Raw genomic sequence first — 17,377 nt, forward strand, 5'->3', positions numbered from 1 at the left:
ATTTTCTGCTCTTGACTCCATACGTTTTATAACTTTAATGGTAAGCGTTAATCTGTATTTAATTTTTACAATGAAGATTACAGACATTAAAGTAATCAAACGTAAAATAACACAGGATGTGTTATTTTACATTTGATTAATTTAATTTCTGTAGTATTTTTTACCTGAATAAAAACTTACTTAAACTGAAAAACTTAGTTTCATAGCTCTCTTTATTCTATTGCATTTATTTGTGCTGTTGTTTGCAATTTTTTTATTTGTTCTTATTTTATTACTGACTTTTTACTTGTATTTTTTATGAAAATAAAACTTTACGTTTAAGAAAAGTAGATTTTTGTTTGTATATGCGGTCAATTATAGTTCTTAGAAAGAAAATCGGAATCGGCAAAAATCGGTATCGGCAGATAACACTAACAAAAAATCGGAATTTGGAATCAGCCAAGAAAATTGCAATCGGTGCATCTCTAGTTTATGTGCATGTTTTCTTACCAAATTTTTTTTTTTAAATTGGTGAAATATGGTGCATTTGTGAAATAGTGCAGGTTTTTTTTTTTCCTTAATTTGCTATAGAAATGCATGGATGGAAACCCAGCTCATGTGGCATACACGGCATGGTATGAAATGTTTACAGTAGAATAATGCCTTCTGTTTTCACTTACTATTTTTAATAAACAGCAGGCAGTATTCAGTATATATAGAGCTAGTATTGCATTCCAAACACAGCCAATGACTTCCTCTGTTTGTGAATACAGGAAACACAAGGTCGAGAGGATGAAAGGTCAGCACAGGATGTGCCATTTTGATGATATACTACAGCTACCTTGAGATCCTTTTAGCTGCTAAATAGACCGTACAATAAACCAACATAAAAGCACCTGATTAAGGATTCAATGGCAGACTCGTACATCCATTTGTGCACGTAACACAATGATATACATGCACACGTTCGCCCACACTGCCGGCTCGGCAAAGGTGTTCCATAAAAAAAAAATTCCTTGACAACCTTGGGTTTATTTCCCAGCGGTCAGATTATCTCCTGGCCGTTTCTGCAGAATCCTCCGGCAGCCCCGCGGCTCTGTGACCGGCATATCAGCAGCACAGGTGCAGGGGACAATATATCGGGCTGTATTTATTCTCATTTGCCTTTGCACTTGCTGCTAAATATCTCAGCCGGCCGGAAACGGTGCCAGGCTACCGGTTTAAACGCTCACTTGTAAAAGTACAACATGAGGGAGAGAATTCCTGCTAGACTAGACATGGATTACTGCAGTCGAAGCCACAGGCACAAATACTGCGTGGTGTTTTGCACAAATGGGATGTAAAACTAGATCTTTACATTATAGGGAGAAAACATGATTGCTTGCGTGTAAGACTTGCTGCCATGATGCTAGACAGTTATAACTAAGGTTAGAAATGAAGAGGGGGCCAGAGGCAAAAATACTACAGAAAGCCACCATTAAAATGAACAACTGCCAATGAATTACAAATGTTGGGGCAAAAAATGCCTGAGTTCCTGGTTTTTAATTATTAAATATCACTGGTAATAGCAACAACATGAGAATATGTGTTAATAAAGTGATTATAATGAAATATTTTACATAAAATGGATACAATATATAGAATATGGTTAAATAAATAGCCCTTAAATTAAAAATGTTGGGGGAGGGGGGAACACAAACAAAAAACTTACCCTGGATAAATCTGAAGTATTTGACAAAAAAAGTTACGGTATATATGTTACGGTATATATTCATATGGTTAGAAAATCAATCGATCAATTAAGCATGCATGACCCTAAAATTTTTCAGACAAACAAATGCCCCTAAATAAGTGTCAGTGTGTGTATATATATATATATATATATATATATATATAGAGAGAGAGAGATAGTTTAAATAAATAAATAAATACCCCTTAAGTTATAAATGTTGCAAAAACATTAAAAAAATGCAGATGCATAAATTTGATGTATTTGACATTAAAAGGGATGTTACAGTATATGTTATATGGTAAATAAATAAATAAATAAATATGCAAGCATAACCCTAAAATTAAAAATTTTAGGACAAAGAATTGCCCCTAAATGTGTGTCAGGGATTTTTTTTTTTAATTATTAAATATTACTGGTAAATGATACAATATGTATTTTATGTGGAAATAAATAAATACCATTGAAAATAATTTCCTAAGGGCAAATATTGCCCCTTTTTGGAAATGTTAATTTCTAACAGCGGTTGCTAACCATTGGTAAGGTGCTCTGAAAGGTTGCCAAGCTAAAGAGTAAAGTAAAAGACTCTTTATTTACTGACCAATGAGTCAAAAGACAGTATCACAAGTCTCTATGATACTTCTATGGCTTGTCCATCAGGTGAAAGCCATAGGTTTGAATGCTTAGAAAATATGAACCTAACTCGCCTCAATAAGACACACAATTTGAGGTGTAATTCATGTCTGTAGCACAAACAGCGTGGGGCACTTTAAGAGACGAAGTTTAGCATTACTAAGCATTAGCAAATGTAATAGGCAATTAATGCATTGCAAAAAAAACCTCTTCTTTTATAGGCAGAATGATTCAGAGAAACTAGAATGTAACAAAACTCTCCAGAATTTTGACTCCAGGAGTCAAAACGACTGACTCGACTTGCAGCCAGCTAGGGACAGGAAGCACTAAAGACTCATGGGTGATTTCCGTACAGCTTGAGAAAAGCGGCTTGCCGTCTCTTTTCTTCTGCCAAAACAAACAAGCCATTGCGAGGGGAGATATGGAGCAATTACCCAGCCTCCTCCTGTATTCTCTACACCACATTACAGCAGGTAGTCCAACACTCTGAAAACCACTGTACATACTCACCAAAACAGGCCTTTCAGAGACCATTTACAGAGAGATAACCCTAACCTTAATATTTAATAATAGAAAGAATCATTACTTCAACACCAAATCTGCATATTAGAATGATTTCGGAAGGATCTTGGAGACTGGAGTAATGATACTGAAAATTCAGCTTTGCATCACAGGAATAAATTATATTTTAAAATATATTGCAATAGAAAAAAGTTGTTTTAAATTATAATAATATTTCACAATATTACTGTGAAAATGCAGCCTTGGTGAGCATAAGAGAGTTATGAAAACGTATGAAATCTTACCAACACCCCACCCCCCCAAAAAAAATAAAAATTACTACTCTAAAATCCAGATTTAGCATTTCATCCAATGTTTGTGAGAACACAAACATTACAATTTCCCCACATCTCTGTTTATTGTGATCTGCGGTCAATATGAAGGCCATATGGATGAGGGATATATGGATGAGATCATATAATCTCCATCAACAAACAGAGCTGCTTATTATCAGCAGGACCACAAGCGCCGTATTCTGTTTATTAACAACCGACAATCGCAAGACTATCAGCCAAGAACACGAATTCAATCTCCGGATGTATCACTGTTTCTAAACAGTTTGATCTGGAGCGGGGCTTGGAGAGGTATATCAGGACATGTTTAGACACAAACTCCCGTAAATAACCCAAAACAGGACGGCTCCCACAGGGCTGACCCCTGCTCCCTCATTCCGATAGGAGAATGGATGCGATCGCATTTATATTCTCCAGCTGGGCGCCGAAACGGCGAACGCACACAAAACTCTAGCATATTTTCCTCCCCATCTACCTCATTTTAATTATGATGTCTGCTGAGAAAGAGCCAAGTCAGCTTCTCAGTGCGATTTCATTGGCCTCACAACTAACTAATTCCTTTAATTCTCTCAATGAACAGTGACTTAAAGCCGTCACGAATAAAAGTTCCTCAGGAGGATGACCTAATACAGGACACGTATCAGGCCGGGTGGCTGCTGAGTAATGTTAAACTTTAATGACGACTGGGTTTCTCTCTCTCTCTTTTCATACACAGCTTGAACTATTTACGACCAGCCGAAAAAATGACTCCACCCTCTCGCTTTGGCTCCCTCGAGATTCAGTGTGCATATATGGGCCGAAATGCTAGCTATGAACGAGTCAAGCTGTTGTTTGAGGGGGAAAAAAAACGTAGTAACTTCTGTGGAGAACCATCATAAACTCACCAGTGGGCATATTATTCTTTAAACATCCCCAGCTGTCGCTTGCTCCGGTCTGGATGACTGAGTCACAAGGTGGTGCTTCTATTATGGCTTTGCTGGTGGTTTGTGTACGTGTTGGAATGAAGGGGAAAGGTCCTTTCTTTAGGTTGCAGTAGATGTGCAAAACATCATACTTTTGAGATCCAGTTAAACAGATAATTGGTTCGTTCAAAATAATATATTTAGGCTCACTACAGGTTCATCAGACCCCGTTCAGACTTGTATTAAGAAACACAGGGTTCAAAAACAGCCAGTAGAAGTGCAACAGACTGTAGCAAGAATGCAAATTTATTTTTAACTTAACACGCAGCCTAAAAACATAATGCTCATGGCGGGACGCTTTAAAAAAAAAACTGTGAGAGACGACACAGGAGTCAAAGACGTCAGTCTGAATATGTAGGGCTGTAAAAACAAACTCACTCTCAGCATGTTAATTAGATCTAAACTATAAACCAAAATATGTGTGTGTGTTAGGTAGGCGCCCCCGACCGCCAGTTAGATTTTTTATTAGGGATGTAACGATGCACCGCGAATCGGTTGAAAATCAATACAAATATGCTTTGATGATTCAAATCGGTTGAGATATTAAACGAATAGCGATACAGTTTACAGGAGTTTACATGAATGTATCACTGAGGGGAACTGACTGTCTTTAGAAAAGTTTAGATTATATTTTCTTTTCATCTTACCTCTGTATAATGCATATTAAAGCAGCAAGGAAACGCTGTATCGCTGCTGTTCCATGAGCGCCACCTGCTGTCAGAGAGTGAATGTGCGTTCTCATTCAGCCAGTCTGCTTTTTTTGTCTTGTTCAGATGTTTTATGTAGCATAATTTCACAATGTTAAAGTCAGACCATTCTGTTTTTGCTTCAAATTTTTTTAATTATACAATCTAATTTAGATTAAAAACTGCTCATGCAGCATGTACGCAGCATATTTGATTAAACTCCAGTGGTTGCCTCTAACTGAATGGAAAGAGCACAGGCAAAGCCTTAGTTTGTTTATATGAAGAGATTTCTTTTATTTGGGTCATTTATTTATTTATTTGATTTGGGTTTTGTTTTAAAATTTCATATTTCAATTTCACAAAGAAATGTTCAGCATTTTGTCCAAGCAATAATAAAAGGACATTTTTTCCATTTATAATTGGTCTTAAATCTCATTTTGTTAAAAAAAAAATTGTGAGAAAATCATATCGTGAAATCAGTATCGTGAATCGTATCACATCACGAGTTGAGTGAATCGTTACATCCCTTTTTTTTGGTAATAAAAATCATTTAGTTCAGTTAAGGCTGGAATACACTACACAAGGTTTAAAATCTAACAAGAAGAGTGAGGTGAGAAAGACAAGACGATGGAGGAAGATTTAGTTTAGAAACTAAATGCAAAAGCTCCTGTTTGGCAATATTTTGCATCACAGGAATAAATTACTTTTCAAATAGAAAACAGTGATTTTAAATTGTAATATTTTTTCAGAATATTACTGTTTTTACTGTATTTCTAACCAAATAAAAGCAGCCATGGTGAGCATGACTTCTTTCAGAAATTTTAACACCCCCAAACATTTGAATGTATACATAAAACATACACATAAAACAATGTCTTCTGCCACTCTAAATCTAGTTAAAAATGTGAAAAAGCTCATTGAAAATTGACAAATCCCTAGCTTTTACATTAACATGAAATCAAAATTGTGCATTAAGATGCTAAAGGGGGCATTCTTCATCATTATTTTTTAACAAAAAATCATATAAAAAACATATAAGAAAAAAAACATTAAAAAACACTTGTAATCATGAAAATGTAAAAAACATGTTCAGCTTTCGAGAAAAAAAAAAACAACCTTTCCAACTCGGCTGACTTCAACAGTTCAACCATCCATCAGAGAAAACACAAATCAGTTCCCTATGGATGAAAGCAAGTCTCAAGTTCTCACTGAATATCCTTTTTCACTTCAATTCAAATATGTCACATTACAGAAGTAACACAGGTAGGGTTGGGTACCAAAAGCGGTATGTATCGGACTGAATCAGAATGCAGATTTCGGTGCCTCATTTCAGTGCCACTTAAATGCCTGAGCTGTCGATTGAAATATTTGCACTCTGATGCTCCGAAATGGACGCCAGAAGCATCATCACTACACATGATCACCAGTTAAATTATACTGCATTCATGTGGTGTCAGAATAATCAGAAAAATAATTCCCCGACTGAGAAAATTCAAGTCAGAAAGCTCTGATGATACAAATCCAACACATCTTTACAGTAACGTTAGTGTCCATGTTGTTTTCACATTTTGACTTCAAAGCACCACTCAGGAGCTGCGTGTGAATGCAGCAATTACACTCACTCTGATGGCAGCAGGTAGCCTACCGTTAGCTAGCTACATTAAACATGCTTAAATTAAACTGCCTTAAGCTAAACTTCCCTTGTTATGACTTGCAATGAGAAGCGTTTTTAAACCGGTTGTCCAACAAAAGAGAACTTTATGACATGTTTTTACTCCACAACATCAGTCAGATAACATCCCTTTGTGATCTGATGTGGCTTCTTATCACAGAATGAGGCAGAAAATATATTCTATACTGTAATAAAGGGTATATCAATTAGCAATGGACTATAAATATACTTAATTATTATGAAAATACTCGAGATGGCTTGAAGAACACAGATAAACCATATATTGTGACAGTCGAGTGTGTCGAGTCAGTCTTTATGTTTCATCATTCAAAATGTTTCTATCTTCTTTTTTTTCAGTCACAGCAATTGCTGGATGCTTTTGTCCATATTAGGGATTTCCTGGAACATCATGAAATCTATTACTTCTGTGATGCATATGTGGAGTTTCTGAATGAATGAAACTGACATTACATGTTTATAGCGCTCAATAATGGCCAATCCATCCTATTTTGGGTAAAAATAGGAAAAATAATACTTCTGTCAAAAGAAATTTGAAGTAGACATGATAATCCATCTTTTTTTCAATAAAAAAGCCATACTTTAATGTCATCCACCATAAAAAAAACAAACAATACCCAACCATAAATGCAGGTTGCACATGCCGTTGACTTTGCACTTATGTAGTACAGCATCACTGATGGACTGAAAGAATTTGATAACGGATTAGTCAGTCAATGCACTTCAATTATAACCAAACTCACTTGTCAACATCTTCACCATATCACTATGACTTCCCAATTAACCAACACCAAGAACAAACCAAAAGTCCAGCCAATGACAAGATCTCCATAAAAGTCAGAGGTGGAGATACAGACACAGATTGGTTAGTTCTTACCTTCTTGAGGTGGCCACTGCGAGTCCCCACGAACACCACCGAATGACCTCCATAAGTGTACGCGGCCACGGACGCCATACCGTCAGTGCGGTCATCAAACAGAGGAGTGCCCTCAATGACCCTCAGTCCTCCGAGAGGCTGGTTCAGAACCAGGCCACAGAAATCATCGCCAATCTGCTTGGGCTATAGGATGAACCGAGAAACAATGACAAGTCAAAGTCAAGTCACCTTTATTTAGATAGTGCTTTATACAATACAGATTGTGTCAAAGCAGCTTCACAGTATTTAAACAGGAAAATAGTGTGTCAATAATGCAAGAGGACAATAATAAATAGTCAATTTTCCAGTTAAAGTCAGTTCATTGTTGATTCAGTGATGTCATCGCCCAGCTCAGTTCAGTTCTCTAAGCATAGAAGCACAATTATTTAATAATAGTCATAAGATTGTTTTCTGTTCATGTTTTAGGCCTGAAGAAAGTCATGTGTAAAAATAGGCACTGTGGTCCAAAAGTCTGAGGCTACATTGAAAATATAATTTAAATAAAATTTTGTATAAATTAAAAAAATGATGTAAAACAAAAACAAAATATTTCAGAATCAACAAAAACAACTATACAATGACACAGTTAGCAATTTGTTTGCGGTGATTTAAAACAAAAACAAAACACCACCAAAAACAAAACCCAAAACCAAAAAAAAAAACAACCTCAAAAAGTCTTAAAAAAAATGAATAAAATAAAATAAATAAAAATAAAAATAAAAAAGTCCAGCTTTCTCAAAAACCAAATCAAACAGAAAACAACAAATAAACGTTACAAAAAATGGCAGAAAATTAATAAAATATTAAGTAATAAATTTAAGTTAAAACAACTATATGACAGGGTTAGCAATTCTGTTACAGTAATTAAAAACACAACACAACACAACAGTCCAGCTGTCTCATTAATATAAAATAATTACTTGTTGGTGCTTTGAAGACTGAGTAGCCAGCATTATGCCATTGTTTAATAACCTTTAGGATATCTTTGGGACATTAAAGTTCAATCAAAATGCATAAAGTAAAAATTAATTTATGGGCCAGATTTAAAGTTAAACACTTAAATGTATTTACATATCACAAAAATAAAAATACATCCACACAAGCAAACAAATACCCTGAAGACCTAACAACAGCCTTCTCCAGCTGTTGTCGAATCACAGTATCTCAGACAGGAAGTGCCAGCTAATAGATCAGACAGAGAAGAGCCACCCAAACAGAGACTGCAAAGTGAGCCCATGGGGATCAGACCGGGGGCCGACGCGCACTGACCGGTGAGACATGACATCATCCTGCAATCTACCTCACTGTCAGTGCTTTATCACTTCAGATGTGCTCTCTCTCGAAAGAGGCACCATTTACCCTCTGAGCGTCTCTGAAAAGCATTATTTCAGCCGATTTTAATGGCTGTCCACTGACACAAAGGAGGAAAAAAATACAAGAAAATCATGTCATTTCTCCTCAAGGAAATGTCAGAAGAGTTATTCAAAAATCAATTGCGCTAACTAACATCTGCAACATATCAATCGGCCGAGTGATGATGTCATCGAGCACCAAACCTAGTCCCCCAGGTTCATCCTGGAGGTGAACTATTGACTCATTACCAAGTTCTCGGAGCTCGACGGAAACCACCAAACTATTTAATCTCACTTCCTCTGGACCACGGCATCCAATGGCACATAAAAAACCTCAATAAAGTGCAACGAGAGGTCAGCTTAGCCTGCAGATGAATGACATCAGCTCGAACAGCAAGATGTTTCACGCCGGTAATGACAAACATGAAGGTGCAACAGCAACAGCTGAATTTTTTGGCAACTTCCACCCAAATTCTTCGAGGTGATGGGCGTCTTGACAGCATACCAATGAATGATGATTGCGAGGGTGATGTTGGCTGGTGGAAAGGCTTGTTTTTGTGCATGCATATGAAGGGTAAACGTATTAAACGAAGCATGAGCTCGCGGCAGACACGCATGCTCTCATTATAAAGGCGGAGGGCCGTTGCTGTGCATGAGAAAGAGCTAATAATACCCCGGAAGCCGCGGCGCTGGAATCAGGAGCAGATTTGCATCAGTCATGGGGAACCCTGTTGTTGCTCATAAAAACAACCACAGCCACTCCCCCCCAAAGGAACGAGGTCATCGGCACTCTCCATCTTCACCCCATCTGCTCTAGCTGGGGCGCAAGGTGTTGTGCTATTGTTCCCAGCGCAATTACAGCCACGGACGCAAATTGTCCTCTCGTCTGGTTGTCCTCCAGGCAAGTAAGAAGGAAAAACAAACTCTCCTGGTTTGCTAATGATTTCTGTTATTTTTTCGAGGGGGAAAAACATTGCTACTGTAGCACGACGTGAGCTTAAGTTTACAAGCACAGAGTCACTAAATAACTACCAGACAAACTAGCATATCAAACGACATGCAGCAAAATGATTCAATATGTACACTAGCGTTGGTTCAAAACCAAAATTTTGGCTTCAGTACCTCAATACAAACTGTTGTTGTATATGCATGACACAACAGCATACATAAAACAATTACTTAAAGGGGTCATATGATGTTGCTAAAAAAGAACATTATTTTGTGTATTTGGTGTAATGAAATGTGTTTATGCGGTTTAAGGTTAAAACAACATATTATTTTCCGCATACTGTACATTATTGTTTCTCCTCTATGCCCCGCCTTTATGAAATGCGTCGATTTTTACAAAGCTCATCGGTCTGAAAAGCGAGGTGTGCTCTGATTGGCCAACTATCCAGTGCGTTGTGATTGGCCGAATACCTCAAGCGTGTGACGGAAATGTTACGCCCCTTACCATATGATGCCGTGTCCCGGCACGACGAGACAAAACCAATAAAACCCACTATAAACGAGGCATTTGTTGCATCCAGTGGGGACATAATTATTTATTATAATAACCTTTACTGTCTTTTTATGCGTTGCGTTGCATCGCGCCGCGTAAACATAAAACCATGTGATTGGAGAAACGACAAACAACAAGCGCTACTCTACACTGCTCAAAACTCGCGTTTGAATCATCAGTGGCAAATCCTTTAAATATGAAAGCGTACTTACAGGCTGTGAGTCAGCATTATTTGTCAGAACGGCGGCATTGTAGGCTACTCTCCCAGGAAACAGTCCTCATCCTCCGTAAAATGCGCTGCACACATCTGAATATTTGGGTTGAACTGTTCCGCAACAGTGTTGTAAATACAACTTAACCACTGATTTCTAGTTGTGTCCTCTTTTGGCAGGCCAAACAAAGTAGTTTCGCTTTCATAATGAAACACACAGCGTCTCCATGACATGGCGGCGGCGGCAACAACAATACTACAGCGAGAATCAAAGTTACACCTTCTTTCTTTGTGTGAACATTTGGGCGGCGTTATGCAAATCTTCCCACACAGTGACGTAGACATGTGGACGAGTCTTAACTTTTATAAAGAATATCTCTTTGGGTTTGAGACTTTAGTCTTTGCAACTTATCTTATCTATTCACGAACAGCTTGTAACACTCCAAAGAGAAAGGAAAACTTGAAATCGCATCATATGACCCCTTTAACTAATAATTGAAATACAAATTAAATCTGGCATGTTTGTGCAGATAACATATATTTAAATGAAAAAAAAATAAACAACTAGCTATCTATAAAAGCCTTAGAGAACTTTTTTCCAATAGATTCAAAATAATTTATTTTAATATATTCCAGTGCATAAGCATTAGACATTATAATTTAGTAAGAAAATATCAACAATTAACTTGCTTTGCTCAAATAGGCACACCCAAACATGAATAACGGCACAAAACCCCAAATTTGACAGCATAATCTTCTTAAATGCCTCCTTTTTCCTCTGTCATGCATGCTCAGCATTTCTTGTAAGAATGTGCATGTGCATCTGTGTTGACCTTTGTAACACGCTGAATATTGAATAATAATCACCTATTAAAATCCATAATCAATCAAAATTGCATTCTGAAAACATGCATTGGTGCATTTTACATTCTTAATTTTGCTTCCATGTAAATATACGGTTTTTGTACCATGGTACTTTTTGGCACCAACTCTACTGTATGCTAATTAGCTACAAAATTACAGGTTGAAGAGAAATTAATAAGAAATAAGAAATGAATAACACTTAACCTTTGCACAGAGTTGACGTAAACACGCTTTTTAAAGGATTTGCAAATTTACAAGCCAGTGGCTAGCTTCAAGGCAGATGAATAACAAAATCATAAGTGTGATTTGTCACTGTACACTGAATTACAGGAGACAAATATTAAAGATTCATATATAAAGCATCAAGGGTCTCCAAAGGCAGACCGTGTGTGGTACACTTGACTGGTTTAAAATGTCAGAGGCGTATTGATTTTGATGTCTAGCCATCACCTTCTTCATCTCTCACATAATAAGCTATTGCTTCCCACCCTGTCCGGTTTGAATAGATTTTTCATCAAAGATACATTACATCAGATTAAGATGTGTAATAGTGTTAGACAGTTTCCCCTACACAGGCATTCCTGAAAAGTCTGCAACATGTCACAATTAGGTCAATGGGAATCATGTATAGCATCCACAAATTAGTTTTTCAGGAACAACAAAAGAAGAAAAAAACAGAAAACAGACAATAGACTGAAGGTCTATGATTATGTGAGCACGGAAACCCTCAGGTACCTATTGTGACACGACTCCACACTTTAAAAACATGTTTTAAACAAGGAGGACATGTTCCTGGATCAAAATGGGAATAACATCGCAATCAACCAATTAGATGAAGTTAGGGACTTTACAAAACCTATCATTTCCCTCTGCTTTTAGGACTTGGATATGTTTAAGCTCATAGGTAGTGTATAGAGATGCACCAATGTTACAATTCAGGCAATATCAATAAGCTGAATATTATTTTAATGTTATGGCTGATAACCAATAAATGGCCAATATTGTGAATCTATACTACTTTGTCAGGGAAAAAAGAAAATAATTTTTTCAAAGTAAAGAACGACTTGAATTATCTATAGTATATGCAAAAATATTCCTGCTGAAAATCCACTATAAAAAAAGCACACTGTTTAAATTAGACACCGACATGCACTCTTAAAGGGGAAGTGCATGTCAAGAGATGGTGCACTCAAATAGTTAAATCTTTGCCGTAATCTATTGCTATTCCTTTAAAGGGGTCATGAACTGCCTTTTTTATTATTTTGTACTGTTCTCTGAAGTCCACTTATAATGTTATTAAATTTTTTACATCAAAAAACATCATAATTTAGAAGTAATAGGCTATTTTCTGTCCTGTTTTGACCCCCCTCACCTATTCAAACCCCGCTCTGTTTGAATAGGTGTGGCGAATTGTAGACCCTTTATCATTTGGTTTCCACGTAGACCTGCGTTCGTCTCTCTCGTTATTAACACAACCTGCGTGAATCGGTGGGCGGGGCTAAACAGGCGTTGATTGAGTTTAGCCACTGTATTACATCACGAAGTTTTTATATTAATAAAAAAATTTTAATCACTTTAAATTCCTTGTTTTACTGTTGTGATTATTTTTTAATGATTATTTTACTTCCTTTTATGTAAAGCACTTTGAATTACCATTGTGTATGAAATGTGCTATATAAATAAACTTGCCTTGCCTAAAGTGGCACGTTCCACAACCTGTCGTTTTGGCAGATTGGCTTCAATATAAGCTGTTTTTAGACTAATGAGAAAGTTGAGTTCTGAAACGTACAGGATGTTTTTAATAGTACAATGACCTCTTATATGTCAAAAGATCAAGGGAATTTTGATTTCTCAGTTCATGACCCCTTTAAATTAGTGCTAGATATAAAAAAAAAAAAACTTTTAAAATGAGCTGAAACCATTAAATATCCAATATAGGCTAATACAAATTAATGAATTAAAGACATATATAGTATCTTGAGCACTGGTGGTGGTGATGAATTGTGCATTTGGGCTTGGCCTATGATTGTTTGAAAAGAGTGTGATTGTTCCATAAGAAAGTTGATAAAACAATGTCGATCCATGAACGAATTGTTCCTATTTCCAGATAAACTTCATTTGTTGATGCTGAAAGCAAAGAATTCCTGTCAAGCAAACATAGTCCTAAATACCCCTAACTTAATCCCAAAAACCAGAAGGAAATATTAAGTTCATTATAAGTACGTTGCTGTTGTTTATGCCAACTCCAACACAACCCTAAGCGTAACCCTGAGCCTACACCTAAAATGTGGTGGGTAGATCAAGGATTTTGATCTACTTGGCAAAATTGTGATCAAAAATGCTTGAAATAAAACAGATTCAGAGTGAAAATTAATTAAAAGATTCACCGTATTAATACAAGGCAATTCCTTGTTGAGCAACCATGGCAGAGACAGCTTTCCTTCCCCGCGGTAACACGACTTGATCCTCTCTCGCATGGCCAGGTTGATCTGGTGCAGCGTGAAGAGGCACAGCACTGTTTCTCTCGGTGGGTTAGCCCTGTTCTTCTGACCCTGGGAAAAGATCACAAACAGGACATCCTCGTCCTCAGAAAGGCCGAGAGCCTGGGCCAGAATCTTCCCAGGACAGTGCTTGTAGGCAGCTTGGACAAGTCGGTATTCCACCCCATCCTTGGTGCACCCAAGTGGGAACTCGATGTAGGAGTAGAACTCTGTGTCGTTAGAGCACATGCGGACGATTTTTGAGGTAAAGAACTTCTCGCCTGTCGCATCCACCTGGGTGAGCTGGGTATCCAGTTGCAAAGTGAGAAAATAGATGTACGTGCGGCTGGAGAACCCGTAAACGTAGTAGATGTCAAATGCGGGATATTGAGACAGAGTGTCTGAAGGTATCTTGATTTGAGAGGACACAAACTCATCTTGGTAAACCAAGCTGAACATTTCCATTTTCTCCTCATCGGCCACCAGTTTACGGCTGGACAAGGTTGGGAAATACTCTGATTTGCCATCGATGGCGGCGCCGATGAAGAGGCGGCTGTCACCTTTCTTTTTCTTCTTCAAGTCTCCGTCGTCATAGCCCACCACAACTCCAGCCATTCCATCTGGCTCTTTGGCTCCTGAGAGGTAGTGTTCTTTACGGTGATGCGGTTCACCAAGCTTGAAGAGATCTTCTAGCCGCAGGAACTGACACACGCCCTGCCAGATGCTTCCACAAGCCACCAGACGGTTGCCAGCGTAATCAACCAGCAGCAATTTGTTGACGTTGTCTGTGGATTCCAGTTTCTGCGTGCATGGTCGTACGCTGGGGGGCGGGTAGCACTTGGCGTTGTCCTCCACGGGACCCGTCTGGTGCGAGCGCAGTTCGGTCAGATTGGCGGAGAGCTTGTAGACTCGGTTTATTGCGCCGACGAACACCTCGCCAGTCTTGCGGTGCACAGTGAGGTGCGTGAGGCTCATGTCTTTAACACTGAAGCTCCCGGAGACTTCAGGGGGTTCGGTAGGAGTCATGGGAAATGCCATGTTGGTCCCAGTCAAAACAGAGACGGAAAATACCAGCAGCAACAAGGACCTCATGATTCCAGACCTTCTAAATTGGAGGGGGAATGAGACAAAGCTCTTCCCTCAAGCGTATTCCAGGCTTTTTCTTCTTTTGCTGTCTCAGTGGTTCATGTCTACAATTAAAGAGAGAGAGAAACGAGGAAAAAATTAGTTCATCTGAAAATGGATTATGCAGGCAAAGCAATGCCTTATCATTAAAAGTTTAACTGCATTAAAGGGGTCATCATACTTTACTATTTCAATACACCCCCCCCAATAATTTAGTTTTTTTGACCCACACTCTGACCCTTATAACCAAACAGCCCATTTCTTGCCAGTTTGTAATATAGTTTACACTGCCTCTTCCTTCACTAACAACCTCTTTCTAATTCTGCAATACTTATCAGCATCACAAATCAATCAAGAAACTGTTGATCATGCGATGATCATGCATCTAGTAGCAATACTACTTGTTTCTAATGCTGAGATTCTTTGGAAAGATTTGCAAAGCAGCTAGTGCCATATAAAGCCACAAACAAGATTTTCCCACATTTTACGGAGGATCCCTCAAGCTCAAACAATAAAGCACCAACAGCGCCAAGATCATGGGTTTGATTCCCTGGGAATGCATAAACTTGATAAACTTAAAATCTAATAAAATGCATACCTTGTCTGCCATAAAATGCATCCAACTTCCTTTGTATTACCTCACTGCAATTAGTCAGGCCAAGTTTCTGAACACTGAATAAACGTTGTTGGTGTGTACATGTTGATAGCTAAGTGTTGCATGTATTTATCCGTCTTGTACACATGCACAAGAGGCACTCTTGCAGATTCTTACCAGAAATTAAGCTTTGAGTTCTAGTACAATGAACTTTGACGATAACTGATTTTAAAACCCAACAAACAGAATTTTAGCACTTCTGCCTGAGATTCAATCCATCCCTGCCTGCTCTCCATTTGGAGCCATTAGTGACTCAGAGTGGACTGTGAGCCAGTGCGTGACAGCTGGGTGAGGGGATTTTGGGGGTATGTATTGATCGAGTGGCTTCTGTTGGTGCCAAGCCTCGTCACTCCCACTCCTTTCACTCAATGGATTGCTAATAAACCTTTATGGTCATTGCAAGCACTAATACCAAGCGCATTTGTTAATTAGGAAGCAGCCCTTAACCAGACAGCAAGAACTGGGATGGGAATCGTAAGGAATTTAACGATACTGATTCTGATTCAAGTGATTCTGTATTTTTAACAATTCTTTGTGATTTGGAGAAGAAAAGGACAGACAACAGAAACTATTCAACTGCTCTCAAAGGCCTGTTTTCAAATGATGATTATTTTATATATTCAAAACAATAATGCAGGGTTCCCAGACTTTGCAACAAATATATTTCCATGACCTTTTCATGAACTTTCCAAATAATTCTGATTACTGAATAAGAATACATAAAACCGATTCAAAGTGAGATCAATTCAATTTGGGAACATGTTTAACCAATTAATTGAACCAAACCAAATTTTGTGGTTGCAATCGGACTGTGGCTTGAAAGTAAATTTTCCGCAATTAAATAGTTTAGAACATAACTAGAACAACTTACAATCATTTTAGAAACTCCATGACTTTTACAGGCCTGGAAAATGGAATTTGAAATTTTCTGATATAACCAGGTTTTCCTTGACTATGGAAAAGAAATGTTTCATATTTTAAAAATCTAAATATATAAACGCACAACATGAAATGGTGCACTTTTTCAGACTGCAAGAAATTATGAATCTCTCACACTCCTTGCTGTTAACCGAATGCCATGAAAATCATTCGCTTTTATTTCAAATAAAAAAGGAACTAGTTTTGAATAAGAACATTTCTCAATTTTTAAACCCGAGCAAGACGCAAGATCACAGAGAGAAGACAGAAAGAACACAAAAAACGCAGCGAGAGGTTATAGCACCATTTCATTCACTCTTGGAAAATTTAACACAAGCGGTTTGCAGATCAAACACATCGGTCGTTTGTTCAATCGCTTCTTCCCCCCACTGGGCAGAACAGCAGGAATGAAAAAGGTCTGCATGGCTTCTGTTGTCTGTCTCCCTTTCTTTCTGTCTTTCTCTCTTTCCAAAGAGAAGGGAAGGGAAGGGTCGGGAAGGGCCACATTAAACACACACGGCCGGAATAAGGCTTCACTTCAACCACAATCTAAGCACTACAGTTTTTCTGCATCTGGCAGGACTAAGGAGTCTTGCTTCAATTTGTCTCTGGAAAACATGTGCTCAAGCTACTGCCACAACGTTTTTATTCAATAATACATCACAATATTCAATTCTCACTATACTGTACAGCTACTTTAGATATCTGTATCAGTACTTTGACTATATTTGTGTGTTCAGTTAATGAAAAAGCAAGTTTTAAAGGGGTCATATGATGTTGCTAAAAAGAACATTATTTTGTGTATTTGGTGTAATGCAATGT

At 37.8% G+C, this 17,377-nt stretch overlaps 1 protein-coding gene across 1 annotated transcript in view; it reads right to left on the reverse strand.

Moving 5' to 3' along the window:
* Window positions 1-17,377, reverse strand: part of LOC107674285 (plexin A3-like) — a 191,374-nt gene that overhangs the window by 165,270 nt on the left and 8,727 nt on the right. The window contains exons 2-3 of the mRNA XM_016468228.1: window positions 13,765-15,047; window positions 7,411-7,593 (exon numbers count right to left, since the gene is read on the reverse strand). Coding sequence (XP_016323714.1) covers window positions 7,411-7,593; window positions 13,765-14,949 — 1,368 coding nt within the window. The 5' untranslated portion in view covers window positions 14,950-15,047. The remainder of the gene's footprint in view (window positions 1-7,410; window positions 7,594-13,764; window positions 15,048-17,377) is intronic.

Source organism: Sinocyclocheilus anshuiensis, unplaced genomic scaffold (genome assembly GCF_001515605.1).
Source record: "Sinocyclocheilus anshuiensis isolate Anshui unplaced genomic scaffold, SAMN03320099.WGS_v1.1 scaffold188, whole genome shotgun sequence".
Classification (NCBI taxonomy): Eukaryota; Metazoa; Chordata; class Actinopteri; order Cypriniformes; family Cyprinidae; genus Sinocyclocheilus; species Sinocyclocheilus anshuiensis.